At 40.4% G+C, this 13,257-nt stretch overlaps 1 protein-coding gene across 7 annotated transcripts in view; it reads right to left on the bottom strand.

The window, feature by feature from the left end:
- Nucleotides 1-13,257, bottom strand: part of CACNA1E (calcium voltage-gated channel subunit alpha1 E) — a 384,845-nt gene that overhangs the window by 199,651 nt on the left and 171,937 nt on the right. For all 7 annotated transcript variants that reach the window (XM_088016637.1, XM_088016633.1, XM_088016634.1 and 4 more), the window contains one exon: nucleotides 12,686-12,867. In XM_088016637.1, the coding sequence (XP_087872763.1) occupies nucleotides 12,686-12,867 (182 nt within the window). The remainder of the gene's footprint in view (nucleotides 1-12,685; nucleotides 12,868-13,257) is intronic.

Genomic DNA, 13,257 nt, shown 5'->3' with positions numbered 1-13,257 from the left:
TTGCATCAAGCTCCAGATCTAATTAGCTTTTGAGTCATTTCCGTGTTGAGAACTACTGATAGTTCAGACTTCAATTCTCATTTAATTGGTGGAAACTTCCAGCCCTTGATTTTATACCACGATCTGCATGAGAACTGATAGTGGCAGTTCACAGCTCCCCATTTATGTGGAGCTCCCAGTCTGCACTCCCCACTTGTTGAGGTCTCCTAGGTCAGTCCCTTCCCCAATCCTTTCATTGTAGGAACTGGTGGTAGCGTGCACAGGCCTTCTCTTGGCCATGATGCAGAAACATCTCTTAGTTACTGCCAGTATTTTATAGCACACGTTTGTTTGTCTTATTTTGTGTAGACAAAGTCTATTGCTAATGGGAATCTTAGAAGCAGCTGCAGAATTGGTGGTGATAGGTCAAGCATTTGAAAGCTGTTGGAGTACTTAGCACATAACCAGCAACTCTTATTAAGATAAGCTCATCATGGGACAGGTTAGACAGACACAAGGTAATCTGCCAACCTCTAGAAAATCTCTGTGTAACGAGGTACGCTGTGAAACACAACACAATCCCCAACCCAGTAGTACATCCTTTTAGGAATTAGTTTGGCTCCAAGAGGCACAAAGGCTTAGCTTAAAAATAAACAAATAACTAGGGCGCCTGGGTGGCTCAGTTGGTTAAGCGACTGCCTTCGGCTCAGGTCATGATCCTGGAGTCCTGGGATCGAGTCCCACATCGGGCTCCCTGCTCGGCGGGGAGTCTGCTTCTCCCTCTGACCCTCTTCCCTCTCGTGCTCTCTATCTCTCATTCTCTCTCTCTCGAATAAATAAATAAAAATCTTTAAAAAATAAAATAAATAAATAAATAAATAAATAAATATGGTATCCTTAAATTCCAAAGAGTTGAATATGCCACTTTCCAGCACACTTGTTTATTTTATATCTAAGAACTATGGTTCCAGAATATAAATAGCTACAAAAATGGCAAAATCTTACTAAAGACCACCTAGAATTACAATGGCCATTATGGGGAACATTCCAATTAGGCAAGATCGTTCATTTAAGAAGTGCACTTGAAAGTAAGGGTTCCTGAATTAAACAGACTGTAGACCTATTTTAATTGCTATGCAAAAGATTCCAGAGGCTTCAAGATTCTAAAATTGCTTCATTAAAAAATTCATTGCAAACGCTAATGAAAAATTAAAGACACAGGAGGTACCTAAAATAAGACCTGCCCCCCTCTATCCTCCTTTTACCTGAGTATTCGCAGTCTAATAATCCTCCATCTGAATTGCCTTTCCACTCTGAAGAGGCTACAAGACCATAAACACAAGACTGCCAAGTTAGTGGTCTTATAGATATCCTCATGTACTCCTGAAGAAGGGCCCCCTATGGGTCCCTCCCAAGGTTGACAGGACTCTGAGGAATTTTCTGGTAAACTGCTATGTTATTCTCTTAAAATAGCTAAGAGAACCTAAATTAAAATTAATGAAAAATCTTGTCAAATTCTGCAAGGTATTGGAGCTGACAGAGGAAATCCTAGGAAAACTGGCAAAAACCTCGCAGAACAGCGTAAAAATTCTTACCAGAGTCAGCTCTCTCAGACCTCTGTCTGTAGGGCCCAGCTGAAAAAGGAGGATAAAATTTCAGTCTCTTCCTTTCCAAATCCAGACTTATTGGTTATTGATCCTTAAGGATGACTGCCTTCTTGTCTTGTTCTACCTCCTAAGAACTTGGCTTGGCTTTCTGCCTGCCGGGGACATGCAGGTTATCAGTTCCTTCCTTTGGCTATCTTTGGGAGTAGCTCTAAATCTTGTGAAGATAATATCTTTTGCAACCTCTTTGAGGACACCTCTTGGGTTTATGACATTGTTTAATACTGCCAGATGTATTTACTGTTTGCTGAAGCCTGATAAGACATCTGAAAGGAATTAATAACCCTATGATCAGAAATTTGGCCAAATTGGAAGCTGATACTCAGGGCCTAACAGCAATATTTTTTAGGACCTCTCCCCTAAACTAAATGTTTGTAGAGGGAAAGAAAAACATTCCAACATAGGTGGGCAGGTGTGTCAGTCCTTTCATAAACAACTAATCTCATCTATTCATCTCAAAAGCCTTGTTAAGTGTTATAAAAATTTTGGCCTTAGGAAACCAAAGTCCTTTGTACATTCTTTCCCTATACCTTTGAGGTACAAGTGTCCTGCCTACCTGGTCTTCTTCAAGAACTTTTATCTAGGCCATCTCTTTGAAATGCAAACTTCAGGGAGGTAATCCTTACCAAAAAAAAAAAGAACAGAAAGGGGAAAGTTTATTTTAAAACTTAGGCAAATAAAAATCTTAAGTGTCTTCTCCACAAATATTAACAAAAAGCATTAGCCATCTGAGTTAGTAATCTTAAATTATTCCACCTGCCAGAAAGGTATTTTGGATCCAACCTCTTTTATAACTACTTGATTCATGGCTAAAATTTTTTGTGTCTATGTGTACCTACATATATGTGTTCTACATGTATGATAATTTTCTATCTCTAGATATTGGTATTTGATTTGGTATTACCAAAATCAGTTTGTAAAAGAGTTCTATTTAGTTGGCCCAAAGATAATTAAGTGCTTATATGAATCACGTATTCATAAAATTCTTAGAATTATAATGAAAACTAACCCAAATGCCTTTCAGGTTCCCATGATCTCAGATAATCTTTAGTAATTAAACACTAGTTTATTAGTTTAATTAAAACAAACATTATCTTTAAAGTTATCAAAATTAAAAATAATGCCAACATACAACTTTTATTCTATCTGGGTTTACTAGTCAAACAAATTCATATTATCTCTGTTACAAAATTTGTCAACAAGAAAAAAATAACTTCATACAATGAAATTTTCTAAGTGTTCTAAAGATAATTGTTGAGAACAAGTGAATTAAATAGATGTATGTGGGATAAAAAGTCTTAAGATGTTTTTAATAGTTTCCCCAAATCTTTTGGGTAACCTTAAACCTTAAAGTTTTGCCAAGTTAAATTAAATGATGGATAATCTTTATATATCTGGATCATTTCCAAATAAGATAAAATACTAGAAACATTAATTACTGAATATAAGTTTATCCACTTTTGGCTTCCTTTTACAGAGGAACTAAAGATATCTGGGTCTGTTAGTTTTGTGCTATGCTGAAAAATTTACTATGAGAAAGCATGTGGTTCTAGAAATTATAAAAAGTCTGCCAATCCACAGAATGCTAGTGTAAAAGACAGCTCATAACTGTTTATTCTTACTAAAAGGTAAGATTTTTAAGAGTTAAAAATTCTAACATATGTAATTAAAGTCACTAAGGACAGAAATCTTTGGAAAGGAATTTTATGCATGGTCAGGCCTTGCTAAGATTGGAATGAATTTAATTAAGTGAATGTGTTTTAATATCAAAAGTAAGCTGGTGCGAAATTAGAATTTGGTTTTCTCTCTGTTAAAAGAACAAAGTTTTATTGGACTATTGGTCTGCTCTCGATAAGACACTGAAAAGTTTATTTTTAAGTAATCTGCCTGAACAGCAAAGATTTTGTGTCCTACCAAAATAATTTGCCATGCTTCATTTATCTTTATAACATGTCAGGTCATTGATTACTTAAAGAAAACTGAGTCTTCTCTATTTAAAAAGTGAAGTTTTTGGTTTTTTTTCCCCAACTACTTAACTTTCTATATTTGCCTACAAAATTTCTAATTGTCACTATTGTTAAATATATAACTAAGTATTGTTGCACAATGACTTATAATCCAACTTGACTAAGTGTTTTAAAACCTTTGATATTTTTGACAAACTTCCCAAAATTAAATCCTAAATAAAGCCTTTTTGCCTTAGAACTATCTTTGGGATATTTCAGAGGGTCCCTGGAACATCTCAAAAGATTGATTTCTTTTCTTATAAAAAGTGAGATGTTAAGCTAATTTGGCTTATTTGATATGTTAAATTTCTAGGAAGCATTGTCAAATAAGAAGTAATACTAAGGGGCATCTAGGTGGCTCAGTCGGTTAAACATCTGCCTTCAGCTCAGGTCGTGATCCCAGGGTCCGGGGATAGAGCCCCACATCAGGCTCCCTGCTAGGTGGGGAGCCTACTTATCCCTCTCCCACTCCCCCTGTTTGTGCTCTCTCTCTCTCTGTCAAATAAATAAATAAAATCTTTAAAAAAAAGTAATACTAAGTCTTTATGTTGTATTTGTATAAGAAAATCTTATTAGTGTTCCAGAAATTGTGTGAAATTCCTAGAAATCTGATATGTCCTGATATATAATGCTATCAGTCGTAATTTTAAAATGCTGTGTGTCACAGAAATATCCAAATTTCTGTGTCAATTCCATTATGACAAACTCTCATCAGATCTTTAACAATGAGCACTGCTTGTCTTTTGTCATTTATAGGCAGTTATTGTTATACTCAGATGTTTTTGCAAAGATGTTCCACAAAGTGTTTCATCTTCAGGGAGAGTCATAGGAAGGACTTTGGCAAGCACAGGCTCTGATAACTTTAAGATAATAAAACTGAACTGGGTAAGACTTTCTAGGACTAATGAAAAAACTGGATTCAAGCAGAACAAGTATTAACTACATGGGACTGAATAAACTAAGGGGGATAATTATAATTCTTTATGACTTTTTGTTTGAGACATTGATAGTTCTTGTTTTGTTTTTTTAGATATAAAAAACCTTTTCTTAAGCTATCCATGACTTATAGCAGTTTGGTAAAGTCCATCTTTGTAAACAAAGATGAAACATTTCCTTTTTCTCCCTACCCAATTCCTCCAGAAATCAGAAACTCTTTAGTATTCTATCCATGGCAATATAATTAGTTATGTGCATAAGTTCAACAAGAATCCATTCTCCCTGTAATAGAACACAATGAGATCATTGGCAGTATTACCAAAGCTTCGAATGGAATATTGTATTTGACAAAGTTGTGTACAGACTCAGATATGACCAGACAGCTTAAGTAACTACTTGGAAAGATCATCTGATACCTTGCTTATAAGGTTTCTGGCAGCCTTACCAAGTAAGGAAAGAAGGTCACTGCCTAGTAGACCCAGATACATCAAGATATTTTGAGGGACCTTGAGAAGAGAGGAATTCAGCCAAACTATAGGTATTATAGGCAAAATCTATGGCAAGCCCTTGCCTTGGCTTCCTGGCCTCAAAGAATTTTTTATTTTTTATTTTATTTTATTTTTTAAGATTTTATTTATTTATTTGACAGAGAGAGACACAGCAAGAGAGGGAACACAAGCAGGGGGAGTGGGAGAGGGAGAAGCAGTCCTCCCACTGAGCAGGCAGCCCGATGCGGGGCTCGATCCCAGGACCCTGGGATCATGACCAGAGCCGAAGGCAGACACCCAACAACTGAGCCACCCAGGTGCCCTCTCAAAGAATTTTTTAGAGTTCAGTCTGAGATTCCCTAAGAAAAGTTCCAGCAAAGCAGTATTGACTTACATAGTCAATCACTATTTTTGCTGCATTTATGTAAATAATCAGTCCATGTTTAATGCAAATAAATGACTATTACTATGATTATCTTTGGTTAAAAGAATGGGAGTGATTGTAGAGAGAAAAATTATGTTTGCACCTTTGTAGGTATTGGATTCTAGTCCTGTTAATTGTCTTTGAGGTTTTGTTCTATACCTATAAACTGGAATGGATTCTGAATTGTTCTAGTTTCCTCAAGTATCTGGCTACAACTCTCCAAACTAATGTTTCCAATTAGTTCCTTTCTGGTTCAGAATCACTAAGAACAGAGACTACCCTTGAATGTCCTTGGAAGGCATTATACCAGATCCTCCTCACCACCCAGCCAAACTTCAGAGATTTGAAACTTGGATATATATCTCACACCTAAAGAAGGCTCCACCCAACACATGGTTCTGTACACCAGCTGGAGAGCTCCAAATCAGATTGATGAGAAAGACAAGTAGCTGATATCGAAGTAGACTGCTTCCACCCAAGATGCTGGATCAAGAATTCGTACTTTAAACATAAAACTCTTCTTTCTTTCCTTTGTACTGGCATTGGTCTGGAAAGATAATGCCATCATCTGTATCTCCTAGGCCATTGCTAAGACCTTTCAGACTACTAGATTTGTCATAAAAAACTCTGATTTGTCCATTAACAGTGCCTCCTTAGTGGGGGTGGTTTGTGACCCAACAGAATTTATCTTTTTCTGTAGTGATTATCACTCTTGGGCCTATAAATCCCTAAATGGCTGGCATATAACTGAGGAATGCCTCTTACGTTAACTGCACCCCTACCTTTTCACAAATAGATTGTGCTACTTCATTGGTCAATTCCCCTGAATATACAACATTGAGTTAGAAAAGACCTATCAGGAAGTGTTTCATGATTCAGGATTTGCTTCCTTTGTCAGGCTTCTACTTCCCTGGTTGGGAGGGAATACAAATGAGGCTCTGATCCAGAAACTCTCCTTAACTCTTGAAAGCATTACAGAATCTGTTGGTAAAACAACAGCTGTCCAAAAGAGGTCCTTAGACTCTCTGGCCAAAGTTCCTCTTCTTCTTCTTCTTTTTGGTTAAAGAGTTTATTCATTTATTTGACAGAGAGAGAGAGAGACAGCGAGAGAGGAAACACAAGCAGGGAGAGTGGGGGAGGGAGAAGCAGGCTTCCCATGGAGCAGGGAGCCGGACGCTGGGCTCGATCCCAAGACCCTGGGATTATGACCTAAACCGAAGGCAGACGCTTAATGACTGAGCCACCCAGGCGCCACTGGCCAAAGTTCTTCTTGATAATAGGACAACCCTTGACTGTGTTAGCTGAGCAAGAAGCTGTCTGTGCTGTAGCCAGCACCACCTGCTGTACCTGGATTAACACTAGGAAAGTTGAAACAGCTACACAAGGTCACTGAACTGGCTTAAGAAAGTGACTCCTTCAACAGGGTCTTTGATTTATTGGATTTTGATTGGTTTGGGTCTTGAGAACCATGGCTCTGAAGTACACTTCTAGATACTACTACTACTAATAATAATAATAGTCTCTCTGGCACACTGTATTCTCTCAAAAGCTTTAAATGCATGCTCACAGCCATTAATCACCAAGCTAATAACCTCCCTAAGACTGGAATGCCATAAAAGGAATGAAGAAAATGACTAAAAAATTGTGGGCTTGAAGTTTTGACCTGTGAATACCACAGAGATTCAGAAACAAATAAACAAATGAACAAACAAACAAAAACATCCTATCACAACCTCTATCACATAGAGGATCAGTAAAAGCTATAAGAACTTCAGAGCAGTAGCTACAAGAGGCACTAATGCTTTAAATTTTGATCACATCTTTCAGTTAAGCTGGGATTCTGATCAAAAGGGGGGAATTGTTAAAAAGAAGAAGGAGGAAAAGAAAGAAAAAAAAGAAAGAAAGAAAAAGAAAGAAAGAAAGAAAGAGAAAGAAAGAAAGAAAGAAAGAAAGAAAGAAAGAAAAAGGAAGGAAGGAAGGAAGAAAGGAAGAAAGAAAAAGGAAGGAAGAAAGAAAAAGAAAGAAAGAGAAAGAAAAGAAAGAAAGAAAGAAAGAAAAAGGAAGGAAGGAAGAAAGGAAGAAAGAAAAAGAAAGAAAGAAAGAAAGAAAGAAAGAAAGAAAGAAAGAAAGAAAGAAAAAGAAAAAGGAAGGAAGGAAGGAAGGAAGGAAGGAAGGAAGAAAGAAAGAAAGAAAGAAAGAAAGAAAGAAAGAAAGAAAGAAAGAAAGAAAGAAAGAAAGAAAAAGGAAGGAAGGAAGGAAGGAAAAAAAAGAAAAGAAAAGCTGAGATTCTGATCAAAAGGGGTGAACTGTTAAAAAGAAGGAGGAGGAGGAAAAGAAGAAGAAAGGAAGGAAAGAAACAAAGAAACAAAGAAAGAAAGAACAGGCCTCAGAGTCACTGGTGCTGACCCCAGGTCAGGAAACCAGGCTTAACAACTAATTGTAGTTTCAGCCTCTCCCAGGAAGGTAACCTTTAACCAGTACATCTGGAGTTACTGATCAGCACTAGTGAGGTAATCTGCCTAAAAGAGCCCTGCCTTTCCCCCAAAGGAAGGTGACCTTGCCTGAAACAATCCACTGTTTGTTAGAAACTTCCTTTTTCTACTCCTGTCTGCCTATAAAAGTCTTCCATTTTGTACAGCTCCTGGGAGCTCCTTTCTTTTGCTAGATGGGATACTGCCCAATTCATGAATCATTGAAAAAGCCAACTTGATCTTCAAATTTACTCAGTTGAATTTTATTTTTTAACATTGGGCATAACACACTTCAGCAAAATCTTAAAGCAAAAAGTGAATAACTGTCAACTACTTAACAAATATTGACTATATGCATCTGAGAGAAGGCAACTTAAAACAGAGCCACGGGCACTGTTACAGACCAAAGAACCGAGAAGTGAGGAAGACTGAGAAAGCATCCAGTCTACAAGCTGCCTCATACAAAAAGCCATAAAGTCTGTAAACATCTCTTCCTCCACAGCAGCACAGAACACCCTTGTCAGTCGTAACAGACCCAGCTGGCGTACTAGGAGAAAGGGCACCCCTCGGAGAAATCTGCACACCTGCATGACTTTATCAATACCAAGTGAGAAGAGACATGGTTCAAGCCTCAGAAACACAGATGAAAAATGATGGACTTTAGGAGAAGAGGTTTGAGTAACTGCAGACAGAGACTGAGAACCTCTGCAATCTGCATGAGAGACCTGATAACAGAAACAGCAGATAACACCAAACCAGAATAACACCAGGGAAATGAGACAGACCAGAAGCAGGAGAGAGCCAGTTCTCAGAACCAGATGCAGTCCAGGTGACCAAGGTTTGAAAGTTAATACGAGAGCCATGGTAACATCTGTGGAGTGAACCACACTGATCACAGGCAAAATGTACTGTAGGAACACCTATCCAGGGTCGGAGAAATAACATGAATTAAACTGGCAAGAATAGGGGAGGATTTGCAAGTTGAGGAGACCTTCAGAGAGACAGTCAAAACAGGAAGAAGCAGCCCGCGGAACTGCAGACTGCTTTGCATGCTTTCTACCACAAGAGGGAGGGAAGCCAATAATACGTTGGAGTTTGACCAAGCAGAATTGAAATCTGGGTAGAGCCTACATTGAGCAAGCCTGACTGCAGGTCGCCCCCCCCACAAGGAGAACCCTCCCTGCCCCTTACAATAATGCATTCTGAGAAAAGCTACATGCAAATGAAGTTAAAAGTAACCCAGAGCATGTTATATGCATCTGATGAATTGTTGAACTCTACACCTCAAACTAATGATGCACTATATGTCGCCTAATTGAATTTAAATTAAGAGAAAAAGTAACCCATAGCAGAGCAAACAAAGTCACAAGAGGCATTGAGGGAGAATCTGTGTAGCAGAAAAGGGATGCAAACAGGAAGGAAGCATTTAAATTGTGTAGAGAAAGGTTAACACCAAGTCCACATGCTTGAGAGAGCTTCTGTGTATTGTGTAAACCTGAAGGTTCTCCTCCTGGCTCGAGCACAAGTGGCACCAGGATATCATTCATCCTTGTCGCCACCATTGACTAGAAGAGGCACTAGACTGGGAAATGGGAGCTCCCCCAGCCCTTGTGGACTGGGTGAGGAAATACAGCAGCTGGGTGAATTGAGCCTTCCCAGGATACGTGGTAGGAAGGGAAACCAACAGTTGTATTTGCATCTTATTGGGATGGTGGTGATAAGGGCAGAGTGAGAGATTTTCTCTATGCAGAAACATCCATATATGCGTATCTGAATTTATAATACTGAATTTACTAGTTGATCATGGTTAATTGCATGGTGTGCAACCAGTTCTAATATATATGTAAAATTTTGTCATTACCAAGTCCTGAGTTAAAAGAAAAAGAAGAAAAAGACTCGGGAATTGTTGAATTGGCTATGTGAATCCTCAATTTTTCAGCCATCACCTTTCTCAGGCATTTCTCATCTCACACTTTCAATGGGTATAGGAACAGGGGAAGGAATGATAAATGAATTAGCCTGTACTATTTAAATTATTTTCCTCTCTCCCTGGCCCCCTCTTCTGGTCCAAGCTGAATGGTTGAATTTGGGTAATTTAAAGCATTTACGATGTAACTCCACCATACAATGCAAGCCCTATCCCCAACAGTATGAAGAATCGGCTTCTCTGAACCTGCTTTTCTGGAAGCAGACAACGCTAACTCCAGGATGTGCATCCAGCCTCTGTAACAGAGTCTGCCTGGGTCATGCTTCATGCCGCAGTTCCCTCCTTACCTGGAGCCCAGCCTTGGCTGGCTCTTTCTTCCTAGGAAGCCACACTTTGTCCTTGTTCCACTGGCTGAAAAATGAGCGTCTTTTTCATCCAACTTCTGAATCAAGGTGTAGTTATCCACCTCTAATTATCACCTCTACCTATGGATTCCTGGCTCCCTGGCCCTAGATCCAATGTTGTGGAAAGTGACATCATTTCAAAGTGGACAGAAGTTCATTCTTCCCCATGAGCAGCCAGCTACGTTTTAGAAACCAGCCCTAACTAATTCCCTCAACACTGCATTCAGCCACGAGGTTAGCAGGAGGCCTTCAGTAAACTGAAGTTCAATAGCAACAGACTGGAAGTCAGAGAGAGTATGAGTCTGTGGCCTTGGAAGCCCACGCAATGAAAGGTTTCAGAGGATCAGCAGCTTGACTTCGTCTCTTCCCTGCTTCCTCACTGGAGCAAAAATAGAGAACAGGGCAAGATCCCTGAGTCGGTGTGACCTCTATATCTATGTCAGAGAAATAACTGGAGAGAAATGGGAATTTAAAAAGAGCACCGTGAGAGCAAGCCGTTTTTACCTTCCATATTTCCTGAGTGAAGTGCTTGGCATACAGTAGATGCTCACTTAATATTTGTTGAATGACTGAATGAACAAAGGAACAAATGCAAAGGCTAGGTGATTTTTCAGCTGCGCTTCTACTTATCTCAGCACCATCGGAGCCCCGACTCAGGAGGACCAACAGATCATATGTTCAAATGCAACACTTCTCCTTTCAGGCTTTCAGTGCATTTATCACATCACTTAGGTGAGTCTACACATATAATTGAAATACATCACTCGCAAAGCCCCACGAATGACATCAGCCACCGTGGGGCCAGTGCTGTAATTTCCAGAGACGCCTGGCTAATCTGAGTGACATGGCCTCAAGACATTTCAAATACGAAGCAGCTACCCTCATCCAATCTTGCCTCCCTCCCCGCCCTCCTGCTACCCCCCACAACCGGTAAGAATCTTAGAATGTCCTCAAGGTGTTTCTAGGTCACAAGTAACCCTTGGGCTTGCGGCACATAAACTGGTCCTTGGGACTTCTTCACTGCCCTTTAGAGACTGAGCGTAATAGCCTGTGGCTCTTTTCCATAAAGCTCAGGCCTGACTTGCTCACCCGTATGGAAATGGATCCAGGTTAGTAATGGACATTTACAAAACACCTACTTTGCAGGCCTTATACAAATCCTGGCTCATTGGGCATTACAGTCTGGTTGAGTCTCTCCTGAGACAAAGCATTTCCTTTCCCTCCAGTGTAGATTACATCCAGAGCTCCTTCTAAAGACTGCTTTGTGTAAGCTATCCCATGCCCCACCCATTAAGTTTTCTACAGACAGAACCAGGTTTAAAGGAAACAGAGGAGACCTCAGGGTAAAGGCAGCCTGTGAAAGTAAAAATAAGAGGCACAATCATTGCAAAGTATCTGCTTCAGGGTGGGCATCAAAGCGCACACCTCCCCAATACCTGTCATTTTAGAACTTGGACTCTGCCCATGCCTTCCACAGCTTCTTAAAATTGGACTCTGGGAGGCAGAAGATCCTTCAGTGGTCACGCTGTCTGACTTGTGTAGCCACGCCGGAATCCCCTAACATCCCTGACTGGCAGTCAGACAGCCTTGTCTTGTGCACCAACTCAGAACCTTCCAAACGTGCCTGATTGTATGAACCACCAGTAGCACCTGTAAAAAGTATATAGCCCACGAACTATTCAAAGCTACACAAAATCAAAACCTGCAGAGAAAGGGCCTGTGAACCCAAATTGCAACAAGCATCCCTAGTGAGTCCTACAATTAAGCATGTTTCTTATGTGCATGTAATGCAGTGGTTCTTGACAGTAGCTGCATCTGAGAATCAGCTAGAAAGCTTTAAAAAAATCAATGACAGGGCTTTACCCCTAGCTTTTCCTACTTAATTTGTCTGGAGTAGAGCCCAGGAGGTGTAAATGTTTAAAGCTACTAGCTGATTCTAATCTGCAGCGAGGGTTAAGAACGACCGTAATATCTTCCCAACCCGATGGTAAGCTATTTGAAGCCAGCAACCAAGAAATCTATACCTCTTAGTACCCCTTACCCAACCCCACCATCGTGTTGTACCTGCCGTAAAACACACTCTATCACTACTAAGTTGATCTCATTTAACTAGCTTTGCTCACCCATCCAATGGGATGCAATTTCCTAACTCTGCTAAGAAGCTGCATGCTTCCACTCAGCAAGAGGCCAGACGATAGGAGGATATGAAGTGCTACAACTTTTCACAGTTGAGTCTATGCGCGTATGCACACACACACACACACACACACACACACACACACACACACACCCCTCCCCTACCCCAGAATAACCAGCCGACACAATGCCAGAAGCCTCATTGCAGGGTTGTTCCCTCTTGCTCCAGCCCCCTGCAAGCTCTACTCACATTGTACAGCACGGTAGTCCACCCTTCCATGGTGATGCATTGGAAGACAGTCAGCACAGCAAAAAGTATGTTATCAAACTGGGTGATCCCATCATTGGGGCCAATCCAGTCCCGGCACTCATAACCAGCTGGGCAGCCCTGCACACCACATGGGTGAGGGGGGTCAAATCCTTCCAGAATACCTGCAGACACATTTGGAGGGCAGGAGACAAACCACATGGTGTTTAGCATGAGCTGGAAAGGACTCCAGGAAGCCACAAACACTCAATTCTATTTCCCCCAGAAAAGTGTGACCTTCTTTCTCTCAAGCTCCCTCCCACCTCCGGCCTCTCTCCACCTCACAGCTCACATACCACAAGCTCATCCCAGTGCTTCCCAAACTCCTCTGAACATGGAGCCTCTCCTCCACATGGCCTTCACTTTCTGCAGGCCTCATTCTCTACCCTCGCCTGAGTCCCACAGGAAATGACAAGACTGGATCACACAGAACAGTCTGAGGTGAAGGCAGAATCCTACTGAGTTTCTAACTTCAGACTGTAGTATAGACTCAGATTTTCCAGTTTCTTGGGGAC

This window comes from Eumetopias jubatus, unplaced genomic scaffold (genome assembly GCF_037043125.1).
Source record: "Eumetopias jubatus isolate StellerSeaLion01/CBP00866 unplaced genomic scaffold, mEumJub1_p1.0 scaffold_12, whole genome shotgun sequence".
Classification (NCBI taxonomy): domain Eukaryota; kingdom Metazoa; phylum Chordata; class Mammalia; order Carnivora; family Otariidae; genus Eumetopias; species Eumetopias jubatus.
This window is presented reverse-complemented; position numbering and strand designations above follow the sequence as displayed.